This window comes from Mytilus californianus, unplaced genomic scaffold (assembly GCF_021869535.1).
Source record: "Mytilus californianus isolate M0D057914Y unplaced genomic scaffold, xbMytCali1.0.p SCAF_2, whole genome shotgun sequence".
Lineage (NCBI taxonomy): Eukaryota > Metazoa > Mollusca > Bivalvia > Mytilida > Mytilidae > Mytilus > Mytilus californianus.
In genome coordinates, this window is record NW_026262668.1 from 9,745,296 (window position 1) to 9,769,179 (window position 23,884).

The following is a 23,884-nucleotide window of genomic DNA, read 5'->3' on the forward strand; positions in this document are numbered from 1 at the left end:
GTGCAGTTAATAGGATTCCCCTCCAAATCTGAATTTTATTTATAAATAAAGAGGTTGTTTTGACACTAAGGTTGATCATAACAACCGTTTTTAAAATTGTTTGATTGTTGGTGTTTTAACATCACTTTCAGTACAATTGGCTATTTCATGGTGGTCAGTTTTTATTTGTGGAAGAATCGGGAGTGCCTGGAGAAAACAAGACCTTTGGTGGAAAAAATGACAACCTTAGTTAATTAAATTAGAGTCAAAGGTGGGCAATTCAAACTCACAACCTCAGTGTTGACAGAATAGTGATAAAGTAGATGAACTACTTAGACCACTTGTCCACCAAGGCCCCCACCATCTTTATGAAAAATTGAAAAGGTTGACATTGAAAATCAAATTAACTTCTAGGAGTGAGAAATTCCAACCTTTACAGATTGAAATGCAGCTGGGGTAAAATAAAAATGTTCAATCTTATTACAAATTATATATATTTTAATATGTGCAAATTATACTAAGATCTTAAATTCTAGATAAATGCAAGTATCTGATATCTTCCATAAAACTTTAATCCTATTTTTACATACATCTTGTTTTAGACTCATAATAATCTTGGTTACAGACTGTGCAAACAAGAATAAATGTGTAATATGCTTTTTTAGGTGTTTCTTTTTTTATCAATCAGGAAATCAACAAATACTTGTACCCTATTAAAGAAGTGTACAGCTTGGTAAAAATCTCGCACAAAACTTTAAATTTGTGTAAAATAAAGTACCTTAATGACAGGAACTCTGGGTTTAAATCTAGATGATAGCTGGTTCAAAACTTCTCCTAAAAGTTGTTGATGTTTTGATGTCTTCCTCATTTTCATTATACGTACTATGGCTGCCTATAAACAAACAAGAAATGAATACATAAATATCATATTAGTTTTTTCTATTGATTTTACATAAAGCTGTTTTATCCAAACTTGTAGAAGTTAGATTTACCTAAGTTCAACCTGTTGAATTTGGTGTTAATACCAATGAAGCTTGATACAAAGGTTACCTTTATTTGGAGAGACTGCTATGCTCCGCATGATGCAGCCTTTTAAAGGACTGTAGACATAAACTTGATAAAAAAAAAATTGTATGTTTACTTACCAAGTCAAACCATTGAGCCTGCAGCATCGGTATTTCCTTTGTTGTACATAAATGTCCTAATAAACTGTCATTTGTGAAGGAGTGTTTAATATCTCATATTATAAAGTTTTAAAGGGGCATTAGCTACGAGATATAAAAAAAATAAAATATGATTTTTTTTTTGTTCAGTCATTAATGAAAGTGATACAGTGAAATAATAACTCGCTTTTAGCAGCCAATTTGGTTCAATTTTGACAAAATAAGCTAAGAAACATCGCTCATGAATCATTCACTTGCAAGTGAATAATTTGACCTCATTAAATCCGTATGCATGTGACCTTCAATTTAACCCTGTAGCTAGAGATGGGTTACTCATGTAATCAGCTATTAAAAGAAAAAGAATGTCAACATTGAAAGTGAAACAAGGATGAACCATTTGATTCACCGGTTCAATCCACAAAAAAATCATTCTTATACAGGTAAAATCGATGATAAACATACTTTTAAACCTACAATATGAAATCAAACAGACCTAGAAAAATCCAATTGCACGTGGTCAAATCTGTTTATATTTATATTTATGTTTACAACGGGTTATATGACCGTCAGCATTCTTTAGAGGTCATCTTGATGGTTAACTAGATGATGTCTAGACAAAAATACACACCGAATGTTGATACATATCATCAAGTCCATGCATTGTTAGTTATTGATTTTCGACTTTTTGTAATTTGGATATTTGTTTTAGTATGTTATAAATCAAATATGAGAATTTGAGTCAAATCAGTGAACATGAATTTGACAGCTAATGCCCCTTTAACAGAGTTTTACTATAGTGTATATATAAAACTTTTAATGCTCGTGTAAATTAACTTTTATTTTCGGCGGAGGATTACTTATCATATGGAAATGTTACATTCTTAGTGTTATGATAAATTAACTTTTATTTTCGGTGGACGATTACTCATCATATGAGGTGCTCCTTCATTAGAGGAAGATTCGTTTTACAGTTATATTTGCAAGTTTGCAATGGAGGTTTTCATACTTTATAAAAAAAATGCTTGAACAAAGTTATTTGCTTTCAATAGATATGAAATAATGAATACATATATATGTATGACACTGATTTCAGCATGCATGATACACTTTGTATAATAACCTTCCATCTTATAATTATAAATAAGTACAGATAGGTTCATATGATTATGTTTGAGATGCATGCATTTGAAACATTCAAATTATTGCAAGAATAGTAGAACTGTAGGAAAAATATATCAGAAATAATTTAAAAATTTTAAATTTTAAGGGTTTGTCTAGGAAAAAAGTCACAGGTTTGTAATATAAAGAAAAGTTGAAAAGAGAATATCCTTAAGCCTAAAGGTCCTACAATGAGTTTGTCTTTTAATTGTACACGACAGTATAATAACATGCTCCCATTTTAGGTATTTTCTAGTTCATTATACAGTGTATATACCTGAATTAGAAGTTTTCTGTCTTCTTCAATGTGTTTGTGTGTAGCTTCCTGTTCTATTTTCACCTCTTGTTTCATTGGAACATTTATATTTACACGTAACTTTTTACTGAAAATAGATCATGTCATAACAAATTATTTAAACATCAATATTTGTTTTTTCTTCATGAATATATCAGGTGATTATAGCATCTTTGCTTCAGGCCCTTAGTTTTCTTGTTTAAATTGTTTTACATTCGTCATTTCAGGGCTTTTTATTGCAGACTATGCAGTATGGGTCTTGTTCATTGTTGAAGTCTGTACAGTGACCTATAGCTGTTAACTTCTATGTCATTTGGTCTCTGGTTGAGAGTTGTCTCATTGGCATTTATACCACATCTTCTTATTTTTATATTGTATGCACAAAGTTCACAGATTCTTATATACCAGAATGTTTTTTTATTTCTTCACCAATATTTGTCACAAGACTTTTGTAAAAAAAAATGTCTTCCTATTCATACATTTATAATTATTTTCTAAATTTAGACATTATATAAGGATCAAATTTTATTAAAAAAAGTCCACTCAACATTTGTTCATCCTGTAATCTAGAATAATTCTTAGAAAAAACATGACATTCAAACATAACATTCACATAAGTTTAGACTTTAGATACTGAAAGTTGTAACAGACTGAAACTAAAACTATTAAGTTTAGGAAGCTTGATTAACTCCCCAGATTTTTTTAACTTTAAGAATTAGCATAAGAATATTGAGTCAAAATTAAAGTCAAACTTAAATAAGAAGGTTGGACATGTAATAGGAAACGCAATTTCCTTTTGTCCAATGTAAGGAGTGTTATTCGTTAGTCAAGACTTACTTTTTGTATCCAAAGAAAAGAGACAGTTGTGATGTAGGGACAAGTTCATTTTCATCATCTTCTGTAACAAGTAATTTAGATTTGAGCAGTATCTGGAGAACTTGCTGTAACATATCCTAAAACAGAACATTATAATAAAGTGAAATCTAGCAATAATTGTAGAAGTAAACAAAACATTATAATAAAGTGAAATCTAGCAATAATTGTAGAAGTAAACAAAACATTATAATAAAGTGAAATCTAGCAATAATTGTAGAAGTAAACAAAACATTATAATAAAGTGAAATCTAGCAATAATTGTAGAAGTAAACAAAACATTATAATAAAGTGAAATCTAGCAATAATTGTAGAAGTAAACAAAACATTATAATAAAGTGAAATCTAGCGTCAATTGTAGAAGTAAACAAAACATTTCAGTCTCTTTGAATTGAACAGTACCAAAACTTGAAGTGATATTCTCTTAATTCAAAATTACAGTGATTTAAAAATTGACGGGTATCTACAAAGTTTTGAATATAGACCAAACCAGATATATGTCAAAAACTTAGAATGAAGAGTATATGTAGACCATGTAGTACAACTTTTATATAGAAAGTAACTCAATATTGAGCAATATCTACAGAACTGTGCTTAAAGTGACAAGAAAATACTGATATTCATTTTTCACGCTTCCTCCTTGTTGGGTTGCTGTTTCAATTTAGGTACATCTCAGTTCTGTTTTTATCCATATCCCAGTATTGTGTATATACTTACCAATTTGATTTGTGTACTATCCAGTAATTGTTGAACTGTTAAACTATTTTCTAAATTAAACTGTAAAAGGACGGCTATTTGAAATGTGGAGGCCTGAAAAATATTTAAGAAAAATAAATATACTTTAAATCAATCAAAACCTAGCAAAAACAATAATGCAGCCTTTATAAAGCTACAGTCCAGTATTGTTCTAATAAAACATTGAAGTTGAAACGGAAGACAGCAATAAAAACTTAATACACCATATCCCTTCATTTCCATTAAATATTTGTTAAGATGTATCTTTTCAGTGGGAAAACAAATAACTTGTCAATCAAGAGCAAGAGCAATTAAGAGAACAGTATATGAATTAAGATGATAAGGAAACAATTTGATACAATCTGTAATGTAAAACCCACCTGTAATGTATATCTATTTTTAAAACAATGTGTGACCAACTCTCCTTTAGACATATGATACAACCAATTCAATTTTCGCCCACTGTGGCGGTTACTATAGAAACAGGTAAATCTTTGAAAACTTCTCTCCATCTGAAATTAACAAAAAACATGAAATTCATAGTTAATGCGAACTTTATTTTCCCTACCATCTAGATGATGATGTGTTATATTTTGTATAAATTCAACATTTTTCTTTAAATTATTAAATAGATGTGTTGCCTTCAATTGATTACTCAATAAATGGGGAATGTGTCCATGGAACACAGATGATGCCCCCGCTTGCATATCATATAAAGTTATAAAGGGACATAACTAAAGAACGATAAAAGTGATGATACCCAAATTTGTACTTGATCTGAGTTTTGTGGTAATAAGTTTTGTGTATAAGTTTTATAAAATTTGGTTTAGGCAAACTTAAGTTAGAGAATGAAAATGAAAAATTCAGCAATTTTTCCATTTGTAAAGGAGCATAACTCTAGAACCGTTAAAGTGACGCCACCAAAATTCAAACTTGATCTGTATTTTGTGATAATAAGCATTGTGTATAAGTTTCAGGGGGGGGGGGGGGTCTTTTAGAGCTTTTGCATGAGGCAAACTAAAGTTAGAGAACGGAAATGAAAAATTGGGCAATTTTTCCATTTGTAAAGGGGAATAACTCTAGAATTGTTGAAGTGACACCACCAAAATTCAAACTTGATCTGTGTTATGTGGTAATAAGCATTGTGTATAAGTTTCATAACATTTGGTTTAGGCAAATTAAAGTTAGAGAATGGAAACCAACTATGGCCGGTATGGGACGTACGTACGTACGGATGTACAGCCGTACAGACGGACAAGGGTAAAACTCAATGCCCCCTCCGCTACGACGGGGCATAAAAAACATTAAACTTGCTATGATGACACCAAACTAAACAGAAAGGATTGTTTTCTGGCTTAAAGATGGTAAATTTCTAGTTTCTTTTCTAATTTGTGGTAAATGTTGAATTCTGTGTGTTTCAAGTTAAGTGGTTGTCACTGTTTGTATCTTATTGTTTGAGAGGAAGTAAGTTCTTATGGCAGAATTTAAATTCATTCACTACTAATCAAAGAACAATTTAGAACTTGGAAACATTCAAGGCATCAGTGATATTATATAACATAGCAATCCTAATGAAAATTATCTGGTTTTATTCTACGATGTCTACCTACTGATAACATCCATTCAACAGTCAACTAGTGTATTTATATCTCATTTGTTTTAATTCTACTATTTATAATCAATATTTACAAGAACGCATGCCGGCTCATGCTAAGCATACTCTCTTGTATTTCTGAGCATTGGCATACAGGAAGTAGGTGTACAACAGATCCAAAAGTTCTCATCATTGTCAGCTGCTGACCAAATATGAAGTCATTATGTATAATGGTTCTTGAGAAAATAGTGACGAAAATATTTGTTGGCTGAACGAACAGACAAGACGACCAATGAGATAGCAATATAGCCGTCACTTTTATAGTGGGGGGTATAATATTGTTCTTATTCGGTTGATTTTATTTCTTCAAGTCATCTTACCTCTTGTGGCAGAGCGAATGTACAAGACTGTTGAAAAGGCCACGACCCTGAGCTTAGCACCTGTACGCTGAAATCGACTACAACAAAAAAATTTAAAGCATTTTACAGAACATATCAAAGAAAAAATTCTTGTCATTTGTAATAAAAACAGTTGTCAATTCATTTCTTTTACAAGTGAAAATAAAATTATGAATGGTGGGGTATAAAAATATAGTTTTGTCCAACTCCCAATACATTTTTCCCCCAAATAGCCCTAAGCATATAATTTTCATGCAGAAATGGACTGATGTTTTTTTTAATTATCATTATTTGTATATGATGAGTGAATTATAACTTACTATCCAGCTGGTCTTCAGCAGGAGATTTTTTGAGATGTTCCCTGAATTGATCGTTAAGTTCTTTACTGACGCTGATATCCTGAAACATTCTTTGCAGTTTGGACGTATACTCAAATCCACAGGCTTGCTATCAAAATAAAAACATTTTGAATTAAATTATAATGAAACAACTGAAAATTTGGCATCATATGTAATTTGTGTATAATTACCTTTTGCCCAACTCTGCAAAAGTATAAGATAACAATTAGTGTTTACAAAATATTTTTAAAACACTAATTTATTGTATAAAATGTACTGAATTACTATGCGATTCTATAAAGTTTTTGAAACATTTTCCTGTGTTCAGGTAGATAAAAGATGAAGATGATGGTTGGGTGTTGAGCATCCACTGGCAAATGTTACATGCAAATCAGATTAAGACCATATTAATGTGATACTAAAATGGATGGTGCTTTGTATCACACAGTAAAGCATGTTCACACGAAGTTTGAAGCTCTGAATTGTAGTTCCTGAGAAAAATCTGACAAACATTTCATACAAACCATCTTACCCCCTACTTTCAGAGCAGGATTTAAATAAATATTACCTTTAATTTTGAGATCATACTGGCTTCAGCATCATCACTAGCAGACATATGTTGTACTAATCTCTTAGCCAACATTTTACTATAGAATTTCTGGAACACATCTTTATCTTCTATGTATTTAAATACTATCATCTAAAAAAGGAGGAAAAAACATTATAGAGATACAAATATTTTGTTGTGCCACTGTTTTTAATACTGGTTGAACTTTAAAAAGAATAATGAACAAAAATTAAGATGTACAAAGATATCTTTTATTCAGAAAAAAAAGTCTTAACACAAACCTTGTTCATCTAGCAGTCCATAGAATGCTCCAGAAATAGCAATATATATTTCTGACTTCTTTTTATCAATATATATATTTGTAGATGGCATATAAATTCAACAGGTAACTTAATTTCATACAAGTGTTGTTATAAAACGGGCTCTATTTTCAACATTGTTCAAGGGGATCATGAATAAAAGATAGATTTTATTTTCATGAATGTAATCATAGTTCAAGTGACTGTGAATGCATGAAATGTTAAATTAACAATTGAGAGTATATTTTCTCCCTCTTACCATACTCTTCTTTCCAATTCTGAACTTGACTTTTCAAAATTTTAATACACGTATGTAATAATCAGTCACCTCCTTTTCTTAATAGTTTAACAATAAATTAAAGTTTTCTTGTAGATATATCTGTTACATTAATTGTATAATAAATTAAATTTATTTCATACCACTTGATTTAATGTATCTTCTAATTCAGCTTCCTCTGGATTCTTGGAACTGTCAAAAATAAGTATTGTCAGTATCTGAACACTTCATTCATGGCAGCAAATAATAAAAAAAATTTCATTCAAAATTACTATCATTATATCAATAAAAATTACTATCATTATATCGATAAAAATTACTATCATTATATCTATAAAAATTACTATCATTATGTCGATAAAAATTACTTAGACAAATGAAACACTTTAAGTTCTTAAGTGCTTGATTTTTTTTTAACTTTTGTATGAAAATGATCCATTTAAGAGTTCAAATTATTATTCAGGCCAAAGGTTGCCAAGCCAAATGGAATTTTAACAGCAATGAAAGCTTTTGAACTCATTTGACTGAGGTTGAATTTAAAGATATTGAAATATTTTGTCAGACATCGTTCCATTATTCACACAAATACTCGTTCTTATTGTAATTAAGTTAAATTTGTTTGTCGTGTAATGCCGCAAAAATTAAAACATAATGGAAAAACAGATTGTAAATTATAACAGAACTGACATACCTCTTTTTAAGTAAAAGATCACAGTATCTGGCTAACAGAAATGACCTACCTCTTTTTAAGTAAAACATCACAGTATCTGGCTAACAGAAATGACCTACCTCTTTTTAAGTAAAACATCACAGTATCTGGCTAACAGAAATGACCTACCTCTTTTTGAGTAAAAGATCACAGTATATGGCTTACAGAAATGACCTACCTCTTTCCATGTAAAAAATCACAGTATCTGGCTAACAGAAATGACCTACCTCTTTTTAAGTAAAACATCACAGTATCTGGCTAACAGAAATGACCTACCTCTTTTTAAGTAAAAGATCACAGTATCTGGCTAACAGAAATGACCTACCTCTTTTTAAGTAAAAGATCACAGTATCTGGCTAACAGAAATGACCTACCTCTTTTTAAGTAAAAGATCACAGTATATGGCTAACTGAAATGACCTACCTCTTTCCAAGTAAAAGATCACAGTATCTGGCTAACAAAAATGACCTACCTCTTTTTAAGTAAAAGATCACAGTATCTGGCTAACAATTCTGGAGATTTACTGGAAGAATTAGCCAACTTTGTTACTGAATTATTATTTATAAATCTACCACACGCCTGAAATATAAAACTTAAGTTGCTCACTTTATCTATTATACGCCTACAAAAATAATGGTTTCCTTTATAATCATTAGTATATAAATCTACCAAAAATACTTGAATGTAAAAGTTTTTCGTTTATACTCAGGTGAAGCTTTCTTTTTTTCAAATTAAAATAGAAAAATATCAACCTGTTTTTGTTATGATTTGAGAGCCCTTACAACATTACAAATGAAATGTAAATTAATTGTCAATATTACAAAGCTTTACCCCAGATTAGGGGAGGGTTGATCCCTCAAAAACATGTTTAACCCCGCCACATTCTTTATGTGCCTGTCCCGAAGTCAGGAGCCTGTAGTTCAGTAATTGTCGTTAGTTCATGTCTGTCATATTTGTTTTTCATAAATTGTTTTGTTATAAATTTGGTCATCAGTTTTCTTGTTTGAATTTGTTTCACATTTTTCATGTTGGGAACATTTATAGCAGACTATATGATTTAGGTTTTTCTCATTGTTAAAGGCTGTATGGTTACCTATAATTGCTTACATCCACTTCATTTGAACTCTGGTGGATAGTTGTCTCATTGGCAATCATACCACATCTCCTTATTTTTATATTTATACAGCAAGTTCATTGAAACTTTTCCATTGCAGTTCCAAAATCCCTCCACAAGAAGCTTTTTTATGAGAATTTTGCATACATCAAATAGACAAACAACCATAAATGACCTATGACACCTATCCAAAAATTAAACTTCCATTCCTACCCACCCACATCCATTATAATGGAATATCCCTACCGTTCCTACTCGCTTATTAGTCGGAAAATTGGGAGTAAAATTCATAATCCAGAGAGGGGGACCGACTAATAGACGAGATCTAGCGACCAGAGGAAAAATCCAAGCTTGAGAAAAGTGGTCAGGAGTGAATTTCCTGGTCAAAACTACGTTTTTGATTGCCAAACCTACATAAATCAATAAATAAAAAGTTTTTGTTGAAAATAAATGACTACAATACTGTCTTTGTGTTTTATTTGTTCTTTGGTAAACATTTTCTGCAAATTCGTGTTGAAATTCTACTGTTTCCGGTTTGTGTATTGATTTTCATGGTCACATGGTTTTCCTATAAACCCAAAAGAAGAGCCAAGAACCAAAAATGAAAAGGAGATAACAATGTACCAAATATGTGAAAGGATGTTTTCAGCAGAGTTATTGTGTCATTATTGTGATATCATGATATCAATTCAATGCTTATAAATCATATAATAATCAAAAAATAATTTTAAGATTCATTCCCAAAATCAAAATATTATTCATTAAAGTGTCTCAGGTAAACAAAAATTACAAAATTGATTGACAAGCCAATATAATCCATTGATAACCCCAATTAAGAGACAAAGAGTTGTATTTACTAAAGGTGTGAAAACTATCAGTGATAGGTAAACAGATGACACTAATGAGTTGAAGTTAGTTATTTTAATATATTGATTAGCTCAAGGACGTATATACGTCCTTGATTAGCTTCACTTAATTTTTTTAATCGATTAATCATCACAATATAATAAGAATTATGAAGTGTACATGCTCATTTAACACCGAGTTATGTATGCTGTGAAAAAAGTGTTGATTGACTTTAAATTTTTCAGGTTCATATTAGTTTATATTCGCTTTTCTCAAACAATAGGTTGTTAGTCATACCCTACAAAATCATTGATGCATTACGTAAACAACACATGGCTAATCTAACATTTGAACAGTGAACAAAACAAGAGAAATGAATACATCTTTATTATTAACAGCAATATAAATTATCATGATGAGCATCAACTAAATTCAAACCAAACAAACATTAATGCAGAAATGAATATTATTCCTGGATTTGCATTGGTTTTACCGGCGTTCAGTTACTGTCAGCTGAAAAAAAAATGCACAAATTTTGTCCGACTTATACGAGGGTCAAGACTAAATCCTGAGAATTTGGAGCTGAAAAGGGCCCCCGACTTATAGTAGGATCGACTATTAGGCGAGTTTCTACGGTAATCTCATATGGATGATTTTCAATTCAACAATGACCCAATGGTACAGATGTTATAAAAATGAACTGCTCTTCAATTTTTTCTAATTCCTACACAAGATGTCTTGATAGTGTCTAATGGTCTATATGATCTATAACTTACCTTATCTAAGGCTGCCACAAACCCTGAGTCATTACTAAATGCCGTCAACACTAAGGCATGATATTTCTTATGAACATCTAAAATTGTCTGTACATATATTTTAGGGTCCTGTAAAAATAAGACAATAATAAGACATGGAAAAGCTATTCATGATCCTATCACAATTTTTGGCCTATCGGAAAGCATGTTATAAAAGTCTCATTTTGTAGTTGGTTTATTAATGTAACTGTTAGTATTTATATTTTGTTGGGCCGCAATTAATCTTTGTTTCCCCACACCACTACCCAGATTTTTGCTGGTGGGTAGGTAGGTAGGTGTTTTGTTTTTTATCTGAAAATGTATTCGTCAAGACATATAGAAAACATAATGTGTGAAAAATTGGCAACTACTCTCAGGGTAGATGTGTTGATGCTATTCATCAAGCTTTGTGTTCATCTTTACTGTGAATTCTACCCTGTTATTGATAAGCAGCTTTGTACATTTTGATAATCACTGTATTGCATACAAAACATTCTCATTTCTGACTGTATAATTATGCAGTTTTTGTGTTAAAGTAACAGGGTTCATCACAGAATGAAAATAAAGACTGGAAGAGAAAGGTAAACAAATTACAGATGACGCGTAGCATTAGATTTCATCACTCCATGTATTCAAATTGTCCCTGATTTGTTGCCAATTTTGTGCCCTCTAAGTTGTTGCCATATATCAAATTTGAAAGGGGAATCTTGCATAATTGGTCTTTTAGTGGTTTTAAAGCCGTTTCAAACAAGACTGTTCAGATTAGTAAATTCATTATAATGTAAAATGACAATTTAATATAATAAAATCCACCCTCCTCCAAAAAAAAAAAAAAAAATCATAGATGGATGTAAAGTAAGTATATAACTAAATATAGTTTGCATAATTTTTTTTAATTTTCAACTTGAAGAAATTTAGTCATGGGATGTTCACCTTGTACAACCATGTGATACAATGTATATAAATACAATCAACTGTCAATGTAAACCCTTGGGGAGTGTGTAACATGTTTATTATCTTTTTACACAAAGAAAAAAAAATCAATTTTCACAAAGAACTTCAATAAAATTATTTTATCCTTACACGCAAAGAGAGGTCATTTTGTCTGTCATTGATACAGATCAATCGGAACTTCTCAGCCTTTTTCGATTTTTGTGTAGCAGAAATGGCTTAGAAGTTCTAATTGGACGCAGAGACACATTAAATAAGAAGTTGAATCTGGATCGCTATTCAGAGTTCGGTTAGATGAAATTTTTTTTTTTTTAGAAAGGACCCAAAATTTTTTGGGAGTCTGAAGCCTTTTATCCAGTTGGTCAGGGCATGGGGAAACAAACCTATTTTTTATTTTGGCCTGGTGTCTCCATTGGAATTATTTACATCTTTTTATTTCGCCAAAACATAGAATTAAAGGTCTGTTTACATGTTTTACAGTTACACAACACTTTTAAATTTAGGCATCAGCCCTCATATATTTCATATTAACCAAAATTGAAAAACAAAAATATTTTGTCACATTGAACATTTCAAATCATGTTAATGTTTATTCTCTTAGGATCTAATTTTGTATTCAAAACAATTACATAATAAGAGATAACAACAACTAGGTCGATGTGAATCAATGCCCATTGTGGACAGGTAAAAAGAGAAAAATCCACAGGAGTAGAATGCAGTGAAGATCAAAGGACAAAGTTCACTTTAGGCCAAATATGGCCTTGAATTTCAACTTTATCATTAAATTTCAAAATGGCCATAAATTATTTCTTAAATGGGTCCATTTAAAAGCGTTATCACTAGGTCAAACAAATCTCTTCAATAGAGTACATTCTAGGCTTCAAATTCAGCACATTTTGAATATATTGTTTTTCGGACCTAAACTTGAGGAAATCCTTGGCCTACACCTAGGATCCAAAATGTTCTGTAGCAAAAAGTTGCCAATGATGATATTGAATCTCTAGACACAAAAACTTTCTGGATTAGTGGTGGTGGCCAAAGTAAATTTATATGTTAATAAAATGCTCCGCTGGGGCGCAGCTTGATACGACCGCAGAGGTCGAACCCTGAACAGTTGGGGCAAGTATGGACACAACATTCAAGCTTGATACAGCACTGAATTTGGATTGTAATTAAATATTTGACACAGCATAGGTTTCTGACACAGAATGAAAGTGGTCTAAGAACTTAAAAAATTTTAATTTACCTATTCAAACCATATCATTATTATTTGCTTTTATATATAAATCAGAAATAACCAATTTAAAATGGAAAATTTTAAAGAAAAAAAAAGGAAAAAAAAATCCCCCCCCCCCAATTTTTTGAACCCCCTTATGATTCATCACCCCAAAACTCAATCCCAGCCTTCCCTTTTTGGTATGGTACCTTGCAGTACAATATCAGAGAGATCCATACACTTGAACACAAGTTATTGTCTGGAAACTAGAAAAATGCTTGTTTTTTGGCCCCTTTTTGGCCCCAAATTCCTAAACGTTTAGGGCAATTACCCCCAAACTCAAACCCAGCTTTCCCTTTGTGATATGGAACCTTGCAGTACAATTTCATAAAGATCCATACACTTACACACAAGTTATTGTCCTGAAACTAGAAAAATGCTTGTTTTTTTGCCCTTTTATGGCCCCTAATTACTAAAATTTTAAGGGAATTACCCCCAAAATCAATCCCAGCATTCCCTTTGTGGTATGGTACCTTGCAGTACAATTTCAGAGAGATCCATATACTTACACACAAGTTATTGTCTGGAAACTAGAAAAATGCTTATTTCTGGCCCCTTTTTCCTAAAATTTTTGGGCAATTACCCCCAAACTCAATTCCAGCATTCCCTTTGTGATATGGAACCTTGTGGTACAATATCAGAGAGATCCGTTTTTGGCCCCTAATTCCTAAAATTTGGAGGCAATTACCCCCAAAATCAATCCCAGCATTCCCTTTGTGATATGGAACCTTGTGGTACAATATCAGAGAGATCCATACACTTACACACAAGTTATGTCTGGAAGTTACAAAAATGCTAATTTTTGGCCCCTTTTTGGCCCCTTATTCCTTAACTGTTGGTACCATAACCCCCAAAATCAATCCACACCTTCCTATTGTGGTATTGAACCTTATGGTAAAATTTCATTGAGATCCATTCACTTAAACTAAAGTTAGAGTGCGAAAACTAATGTGTCTTCGGACGACGATGACTACGCCAACGTCATACCAATATACGACCACAAACATTTTTTTGCGGTCGTATAAAAATTGTTCAACATTATTGAAAATTTGACCAAAACTAACGTTACAACAAAAATAATGCATACTTGAGGGGTCAATTCTTCGTCATTTTTAATATGATGTGCCAAAAAAAAAAGATATTTTGTATTTATAGTTATAGCACAACTATGTGAAATTTGTAGTATTTTGGTCTGATTAAAATACATCAAAATCATAAAAATGATTTTACCCCTTCGTGAACTTACTCCTTTAAAGGAAATGCACTTACATTCAGACCAGCCTCTCCACATTTATCTATAGCTTCCATTCCTTGGTTATATATATGTGTTTCTAACAAATTCTTCAATTCTCCCAGACCATCCTGTATCCTAGATACCAACTGGTACATTCTTCCTAAATCTAAAAGAAAATGTGTACAGTATAAATTAAATTCAGTCATTGTAATCCACAAAGAAAGAAAAACTTTTGTGCTTCTACATGTAAATTCTTTGTGATATGACAACTGGTATTTTTTGCTACAGAAAACACAATACAAATCAACATGAGGAAAATAAATTAAATAGATGCATATCTACACTGTAAACTGAACATTTTAGGAGAGTTTTGTAAAATCTATTCATTAATTCAGGAGGTAATTTAGATGGGAGTTAAAGACAGACAGACAGACAAATGGAAAAGTGTAAAAGTTAGTTGGAAAAAGCTTCATTTACAAGATCGACACAAAGCACATAAAAACAACTAACATTCAAGTTATTAAGTTCATTTAACATATTAAAATAAATAGGGAATGTGTCCATGGGACACAGATGATGCCCCTGCTTGCATATAAAGTTATAAAGGGACATAACTCAAGAACAGTAAAAGTGACGCTACCAAAATTTGTACTAAATCTGAGTTTTCTGGTAATAACCATTGTGTATAAGTTTCATAAGATTTGGTTGAGACAAACTTTAATTAGAGAACAGAAACGAAAAATTCAGCCACTTTCCATTTGTAAAGGGGTGTCGCCACCAAATTCAATCTTGATCTGTGTTTTGTTGTAATAAGCATTGTGTATAAGTTTCATACCATTTGGGTGAGGCAAACTAAAGTTAAGAACAGAAACGAAAAATTCAGCCATTTTTCTATTTGTAAAGGGGCATAACTCTAGAACGGTAAAAGCGACGCCACTAAAATTCAAACTTGATCTGTCTTTTGTGGTGATAAGCATTGTGTATAAGTTTCATAACATTTGGTTGAGACAAACTTAAGTTAGAGAACGGAAACCAATTTTGGGACGTACGGACAGACGGACGGACCGACGTACAGACGGACAAGGGTAAAACTTAATGCCCCCTCTGCTATGGCGGGGGCATAAAAATTGAATTACCAGCAAACTTAAGTATGTATCTTATAGACTGGAAAAGTGCTCACACATTACAACTCACGCCTATCAAGCTGCTGACCAAATATGAATTTACCCTGTTTAGTGGTTTCTGAGAAAAGTGTGACAAAAATATTTGTTGGCTGAACAGACAGACAAGGTGATTGCAATATAGCTCCACTTCTAGAGTAAGGGTCAAATTTCAGCTGACACTTCTAGAGTAAGGGTCAAATTTCAGCTGACACGTCTAGAGTAAGGGTCAAATTTCATCTGACACTTCCGAGAAATATTTTGGAGCAAACCCTCTTATTTCTTCAAAATGTTTTCTTATTCTCTAATACTAACCATCATTTTTATCATCATGTAAGAGATTCTGAAATTCACAGTGGAATATTTCCAGATGTTTCTCTATGAGAACTTTCTCACACTTTCTGGCTAGAACATCCTGTGTACTTTCATGTAAATACAACTGTACCCTCTTGTGTTCTTCCATTAGTCTGGCTTCAGCCTATAATACACAATTCTAAATATTAAAGGCACCTGCCAACTTTGAGGTATATATTATGACAAACACTGAAAAAAATAGCTAAATCATAAGAGCATGATACACTTGTCCCCCACATTTCCACCAGTGAAGTTCCACAACTCAAGAACAACAAATCTAAAATAGCTAAAAAGTGAAAGGGAGGTTGCTCTTACTGGTTATGAAATGGTTAAGAACTTTCGTTGGAATATGTATTCAAAATGAAAACATGACACTGTGAAAGACACATAAAATATTGTCAATTGGTCAAAATGGTCAATGAGTTTGTCCTCATGGAATCAAATATTGTGTACAAATTTTGTAAAGATGACAAGATGATAACAGTATACCATAATATAACTGTTACAAATTGGTGTGTAAATAGCAGGAAAAATGTTCATCAAATTAAAACATATAAGCAGCCTGTACTCCAGTGGTTTTTGGTTGCTGTCTTGTCGTAATTTTTTGTTTGTTTGTTTTAAGGCTTTAACCTCAAACCAAGCCGTAAGTTGTCCCTTTTCAGTTGTTTCACTTTCTGCTATTCAAGGGACAGTTATAGCTTACTTTATGATATGGGTTTTGCTGAATGCAGTACAGTGATATGTAATTGTTTACATTGTTTTTTTTTCTATGGTGGAAAATTGTCTAATTGGCATTCATAGTCAAAATAAGGATACCACATCTCCTTATTTTGATTTTTTTTAATATATATATATTTTTGTCTTCCACATTATGCAACTTTGCATTTGGATAACTCAATCTTATACAAGGTTCACCCAGAATCAAATTTAAGGAGAGGATCATTAGACAGATTTTTATCTAATTTGATGTTAGTTATATTCAGGGATTTTTTCTACCGAAAGCTTTTTCCCCAATACAGATAATCAATCAAGACATGCAAGAGTTCTGCATGTTAAGATGACTTTTATAATTTGTAATAACAAAGATCATTCTAAATGAATTTTAACTTCACACTTTTACGCTATCTCCTATATTCAACCAGTAAGTTGTGTCAATTACTGTACCTTTTTCATATATTCTGTTACAGGATTCTGTCTGAGGAACTCTGTACTTTCTCTTGTATAAAACTGTTCTGTATCATCCAAGAATGGATTCTCAAAGTGATCTTTATAAACACTTAATGTTGGACCTTTAGTAGATGGGTCATCTTCATTCAAGCCAAGCTCAACTAAAATTGACAAAATTTGTTGACGTCCTATTTTAACCCATAATTCATAGAGGGCCTTAAATGGGGATTCCAGAATATAGGATATTTGGCCATTAAAAGAAACATATCCTCAATGTATTTGTTAAAACACTCAATATATGACCTTTTTACTGATAGGTCATCTCCAATCAAGCAAAGATTGACTAAAATGTAGATCATTTGTAAACATGATATTCCAAGGAATAATCTATAAGGGGCTTTGAATTGGGGTTTTGAGATAATATATATATATATATTGCCTTTCTTATTAATGAATAAGAAATGTCATGGTGAGAAAATGTAGTATTTTTCACTTATTTTGAAGTGTATTTTATTATGAAGTTCAAAGGGGCACAACTGTATGTATGGGGAGAATTAATATAATAAAAATCCTAGATATAGTGATGTTACACCTTTATGTAACTTTGATAGTGTAAAGAAAATATTGAAATGAAAATGGCAATACTTTATCATATAAACAGGGCAAAACATTCAAAGTCAATGAACCATGACTAAAGGTACAGTGCAGGGCCAAAAGATCTTAGTGGAAATGAGAAATGCCAATGCTAATACCAATGCATACTAATTACCACTGACTTACTATTAGTGGTTCTCTGTGAACTTACCAAAACATCAAATTTAGTATGTAAAGTATGCAAAATTTTCAAAGTCAAAAGACATGACTGAAGAGGCGGGCCTTATAATCTCAATGGAATGAGACATTCAAATACTTATAAAACAGTATTCTAAATATCATTGACCTTCCACCAGTGGTTCCCCAAAAAAACTGACCTAATCACAAACTTTAACATTGTTGATCTTGTCTGATCCTTTATTTGCTGTTAACATTCATCTTTTATCTTTTACAGAATAATATGCACCGAAATTAATGGAGAATGTGTCCATTAGACACAGATGCCCCCACTTGTAAATATAAGGCAAAATTAAGAACGGCCCCAAATTCTAACTTGTTTGGTGGTTATAATCATTGTGTGGAAGTTTTCATAACATTTGGTCAAAGCAAAATAAAGCTGGAGTGCGGAAACGCCATATTTGCCAATTTTTCCATTTAAGTGAAAGTGACAACACCCAAATTTACATTTGATCTGTGTTTGGTGTTTATAAGCATTGTTTCATAACAGTTGGTTGAAGCAAACTTAAGTTAGAGAATAAAAACTAATTTTGGGACGTACAGATGACAGACAGACAAGGGTAAAATTTAATGCCCCTTCCTCACGGCTGGGGCATAAAAATGGGTAAAAATCAACAACAAAATCTATTTACGCAAAAATATCAGATGTTTACAAAAATAGAAAACTAAAATTATTTTTTTAACATTTTTTTGTGTGTATATACTTTTTTAACAATAACAATTACACCACTGACAAGTCTAGTGTTAATGGTTTCACCATATTTACTTACCACAACAATCAATTACACCACTGACAAGTCTAGTGTTAAGGGTTTCACCATATTTAATCACCATAACAATTCATTACACCACTGACAAGTCTATAGCTAGTGTCAAGGCCACACCAATTTGATTTATAGTTCTTCGGACAAAAGCTCCAAAAAATATGGGGCGAGCGAAATTTTTTTGATTGTATATATTTCTTGAAATTGAGTTTTGATGAGGCGGGTGCTCTACAAGTGGAGCGAGCGGTATAATTTTTTTTTTAAATTGCGCAATTTAGAATTTTATGTTCATGTTAAAACTGGGTTACTTCAAGGAAAAAAGAGGAGAAACATGATCTTATGCATATAATTAGATGTATGTGTGCCTGTAGTACAGTCTATACCATACTAAACTTTCTGGTTCGCTTTGATTTAGTATAATTTTCGTCAAATAAGCTTTGACTGTGTGAATTTTCATTTAGATTCATACATGTGTATATACATGTATTAAGGAAGCATAGCGAATGAAGTTTAGCAAGAGGTATTATATAGGTTAGGTCAATTTATTGTGTGGAATACAATTAAAATATGTGTATATTAAAAAAAAAAGCCTTGAAAAATATTAAATATCTTAAATATCGTTGTTTTCATTATATGGTAATGATTGCTTCTTGTCTGCTTGACATCTAGTTGGAACTAGTTATCCATATTATGATCAACATAATGAGTGAGGTGAATAATATTTCAACAACATCCTGAGTAATAGTTATATTGCTATGCATGTAGATCTCAGTGTAATGAAACATTCCCTTAAAATACCTCAAGTCCTTCAACCATATGCATATGCATTATTATGACTTGGCAAAATACATTTTCCTTTTGCCCGTGAAACCTGCAAGGTATTTCAAACTGGAAGTGATTGCACCAATAATACATCCCTAATTATTATTGAATCCGGGTCCGTTCGCCCTAGTACCTGTTCGCCCAGGGTCCATTCGCCCTGATTTTTATTTTTTTCTAATTGTTGTCTAGTCGCATAATTTTAATTATTTGAACAAAATATGTTAAAGTTTGTTGAAAAATTGACAGAATATTTATATTGCCGCAATCAATTTATCATTTTCCCTTTGATTTGCAGAGTAGAATACTGGAATACAATGTATTTATCTTTATGGATATTTGTTAACAAAATAATTGTATGCAGTATAACTGAGACTAGTCTCAGAGTATAAATAAAATTGTAAATCCGTTTCATGATTTACAGTCCGTACATCATTGTTTTTATTAATCTCAAGCTGAATATTTTATCAAAACAAAACGTTTGTTTTTATTAATAATCCATCAAAAGACAAGTGTCACAATAATCAGTGATCCGAATTATTTTGTCATTGAACAATTAATGATCCTAAACAAGCCATAAACTTTTGAATATTTCCATGTTTCCATAAATTTCAAGAATATATACCATAGAAATATCTGAATAAGTTTATTCAACTTCAATGCCCTGCATATTAATATTTTAGTAGGGCGAACGGACTCTATGGGTGAACGAACTCAGGGCGAACGGACCCACGGCGAACATGTTATTAGGGCGAACGGACCCACGGCGAACATGTTATTAGGGCGAATGGACCCGATACCATTATTATTAGCATGTCAATCCCAGTACCATTTTGGTCTTGAACATTGGAACTCTTAAATTTTCCCTAACAAAAGAGTTCTGATGCATGTCAATAGACTAACAAGGGGATATGGAGTTTTCATCAAAATAAGATTAATCTGTCTTTTTTTTAAATCATGTGAATTAAATATTGATTTCATCCAAGACAGATAGCCCTATCTATGTCTTTTGTAGTTCCAGATTACTCTGACATCCAACGACTGACAAGCTGGGACCGCAGGACAACACCATATCTTGTCTGGCAAAGCAGCCGTTGGACGTTAGAGTAATCTCGGACTATGTCTGTTGAACAGCTGAAACAATGATCGGGGATGACAATGGATCTAACGAGTACAAATGTGATCGTGGTCATCTAACGAAAGATTTTTTATTTTGTCTCCTAGAACAGGTCTTCATAAATAAAACGAAATGCATTTCAAATAACTGTGTGTTTAATAACTACTGGTACTTGTCCTCGGCAATGAACTGACACAACTTCATGTTGGCATCCCGATTTTTGACCTTTTATTTACAAATCGATTTACCAGACGTGCGTTTGAATCGGTTGGAGCAATATGTGCACAAGAAAAGGTCTACGAGAAAAAAAAAAAATGTCAAGGATAAAATAATTTGGAGCGGCATGCGGCCCAAAAATTTGCAGAAGCAGTAATTTTTTTTTTTTATTGAAAAGTCAATTTCTCCAAAACAGGAGCGGGAAAATCCAAAGAACTATTAATCAAATTGGTGTGGCCTAAGGGTTTCACCATATTTACTCACCATAACAATTAATTACACCACTGACAAGTCTAGTGTTAATGGTTTCACCATATCTCTCCTTTTCTATCAGTTTAAGCACAGCATTTGTTACTTGCTTATTCAGTGGTTTGAATAAGTTGTCTCTCCATATAATTAATGCAAGCTGAAAAAAAGAGTGTGTAAAGCAGTTATCTGAATTTTGTTTTGTTTTCTCCCTATTCCTTGATATAAACAGCTACTTCAACCCTTACTACAACCCATTAACTTACAAAATCAGGCTAAAATGATATCAATGCTGTATTTGACATAAATCTTAAAATGCATTTGTCCAAATTGAAAGGGAAACAATCTCCCACATAGCTATACCTGTTTTTGCCTGTCAAGACTAACTGGCCCTCACAAAATTTAGTTTGTCACCAGCAATACTAATAATAGTATGGTGACCTATAGTTGTTAATTTCTATGTCATTTGGTCACTGGTGGAGAGTTGTCTCATTGGCAATTATACCACATCTTTTTATCTTTGTAAGTTTATCAAAACTGATTGAGGTGGCAAAGTTGTCTGGTCATTACAGATCTTATGTTGTTGCTTTTTTTTTAAGATCCTATTAACAACATAAGATTATAATTGGCTGTATCTTGTAAGCTGTAATGTTATCGTTTTACAGAAATAACTAGATGGATTTAGTATAAGGTGGCAGCAGCCAAATAAACTGCCATGTGGATAGGTGGACAGGATTAATATTCTTACACTCTTTGAAGCTCACCATTTCACACCATGTTGTTGTTACTAAGAATCAAATACCACAAGGAATAAACTTGGAAATCCCCTTGATAAAATTTTTCAGTCATCTCTGACTCAGATAAGCTTGGTCAGAGTTCATGAATCTTACAACCAGGTGTTTTGAGATTTCCAGGATTTGCACTCTTTCTGGAGTTTTATTCTTAGTATTTTCAACATGAACACATTAATAACCTATTATTTATTCTTCTGTTTGTACTTACAGAATAAATTTCATAAATGCCTTTAGTTCCTTCATCACATTCTCTTCTGACCCAGTGTCTGTTCAGATAGGCACACACTCCATTTAATACCTTACTGGAAAACTGATAATCCTCCCATTGTTTGGTATAGAATGATAATACCTGTTCATCAAGAAAATCTTGTCCGTCCTGTTGAAGAAAATGTTTTTAAAAAGTGATGGGGAATAAATGATAAAATCTAGCAACCATACAGAACTTTACCAATAACAATGAATAAAACTGATACATGTATATAAGCCAAATGTATAATGTTAATAATATTCCCCCCTTTTGTTTGAACAATGTTGAATTTGTCAAGGAGTGCAACATTAACAAAGTAGAATTGCTCACTAATGATAACCCTGCTTAAAGGGCATATGATACAGCAGCAATAATAATGTGTCCAATTAAACACCCTGTTTTCGCATCATTACTTTTGTTTCGCATCTGAAATTTGAGGAAATATCACTAACGTCTTCAAATCGGTTATGATTGATTTAAATCATTTGCAAAGGAAAACAAAGATGAGGTATATTTAAGCATTCAAAATCTACTGTGGGGCATAAAATTCAAGGCAAATGAAGACTTTACTTTTCTTTCATCAATAAATTTGTATATAACAGTAATTCATATACTGTTTTGATGTACAGTGGGAATTACTGCATGACAATGTCAAATTAAGAATACACTATGGCCTAATTTAGCGCCAAAAAGGAAAATGGGATCATCAGCATATGAAAACCTAGGTTTTCTATTTATAACTACACTAGAGGCTCTAAAGAGCCTGTGTCGCTCACATAGGTCTATGTGCATATTCAACAATGGACTCTCTCAAACATTACAGACAAGAATAGAATTCATGACAAAAATCTCTATCTTGTTGATCTTGTATAGCTGATCATTTAGTCTGTTTAGTTTCTCTCTATCTTCTTTAGTTTTTGCTCAAAACACAAAAGAGGGTAAAAAAAATCCTCATTTAAGAACAATCAGTCCTATGAAGAGTGACAGCCTACTAACTATATCCTGTAAGAAGTTGCCTGACAGTTTTAAAGTCAATGACCAATTGGCAAACTAAGAGCTCAGCATTCTAAACATTTTTGCCCTTGTCAGATTTTCTCTATTTATAATGGTTATCAAAATAACAGACAAAACTTGCATTTTACTCCTATGTTTTATTTTTAGCCACGTCTGCCATCTTGGTTGGCAGGCGAGGTCATCAAACACATTTTTTAAACTAGATACCCCAATGATGATTGTGGCCAAGTTTCGTTTAATTTGGTCCAGAAGATTCAGAGGAGGAGATTTTTGTAAAAGTTAACAGACGACGACAGATGTCAAGTGATTAGAAAAGCTCACTTGGCCATTTGGGCCAGGTGAGCTAAAAATGAGCACATGGACCCCATTTTATTCTTTTGCAATCAACTATGCACTGTTTCAAGAAGAATGTTATGTTCAAATTTCAAGAAAATAATCAACGGTAGATTTTTCTCTGTACGCATTTGTTGTATTGGCAGGAAAAATTGTCTAGAACTTTTTATAACAAAAAATTATTATTGAATAATATATATTTATTTCCCGTGCCTGAGATA

The 23,884-nt window shown here is 32.1% G+C and overlaps 1 protein-coding gene and 1 long non-coding RNA gene across 3 annotated transcripts in view; one reads left to right on the forward strand and one right to left on the reverse strand.

Moving 5' to 3' along the window:
* Positions 1 to 23,884, forward strand: part of LOC127727903 (uncharacterized) — a 244,332-nt gene that overhangs the window by 197,622 nt on the left and 22,826 nt on the right. The window lies entirely within an intron of this gene.
* Positions 1 to 23,884, reverse strand: part of LOC127727852 (cullin-1-like) — a 39,915-nt gene that overhangs the window by 3,816 nt on the left and 12,215 nt on the right. The window contains exons 4-19 of the mRNA XM_052234971.1: positions 22,278 to 22,445; positions 21,294 to 21,435; positions 17,280 to 17,443; positions 16,077 to 16,239; positions 14,637 to 14,767; positions 11,123 to 11,230; positions 8,859 to 8,965; positions 7,821 to 7,869; positions 7,102 to 7,233; positions 6,516 to 6,642; positions 6,178 to 6,254; positions 4,584 to 4,715; positions 4,186 to 4,278; positions 3,433 to 3,548; positions 2,578 to 2,683; positions 758 to 871 (exon numbers count right to left, since the gene is read on the reverse strand). Coding sequence (XP_052090931.1) covers positions 758 to 871; positions 2,578 to 2,683; positions 3,433 to 3,548; positions 4,186 to 4,278; positions 4,584 to 4,715; positions 6,178 to 6,254; positions 6,516 to 6,642; positions 7,102 to 7,233; positions 7,821 to 7,869; positions 8,859 to 8,965; positions 11,123 to 11,230; positions 14,637 to 14,767; positions 16,077 to 16,239; positions 17,280 to 17,443; positions 21,294 to 21,435; positions 22,278 to 22,445 — 1,929 coding nt within the window. The remainder of the gene's footprint in view (positions 1 to 757; positions 872 to 2,577; positions 2,684 to 3,432; positions 3,549 to 4,185; positions 4,279 to 4,583; positions 4,716 to 6,177; positions 6,255 to 6,515; positions 6,643 to 7,101; positions 7,234 to 7,820; positions 7,870 to 8,858; positions 8,966 to 11,122; positions 11,231 to 14,636; positions 14,768 to 16,076; positions 16,240 to 17,279; positions 17,444 to 21,293; positions 21,436 to 22,277; positions 22,446 to 23,884) is intronic.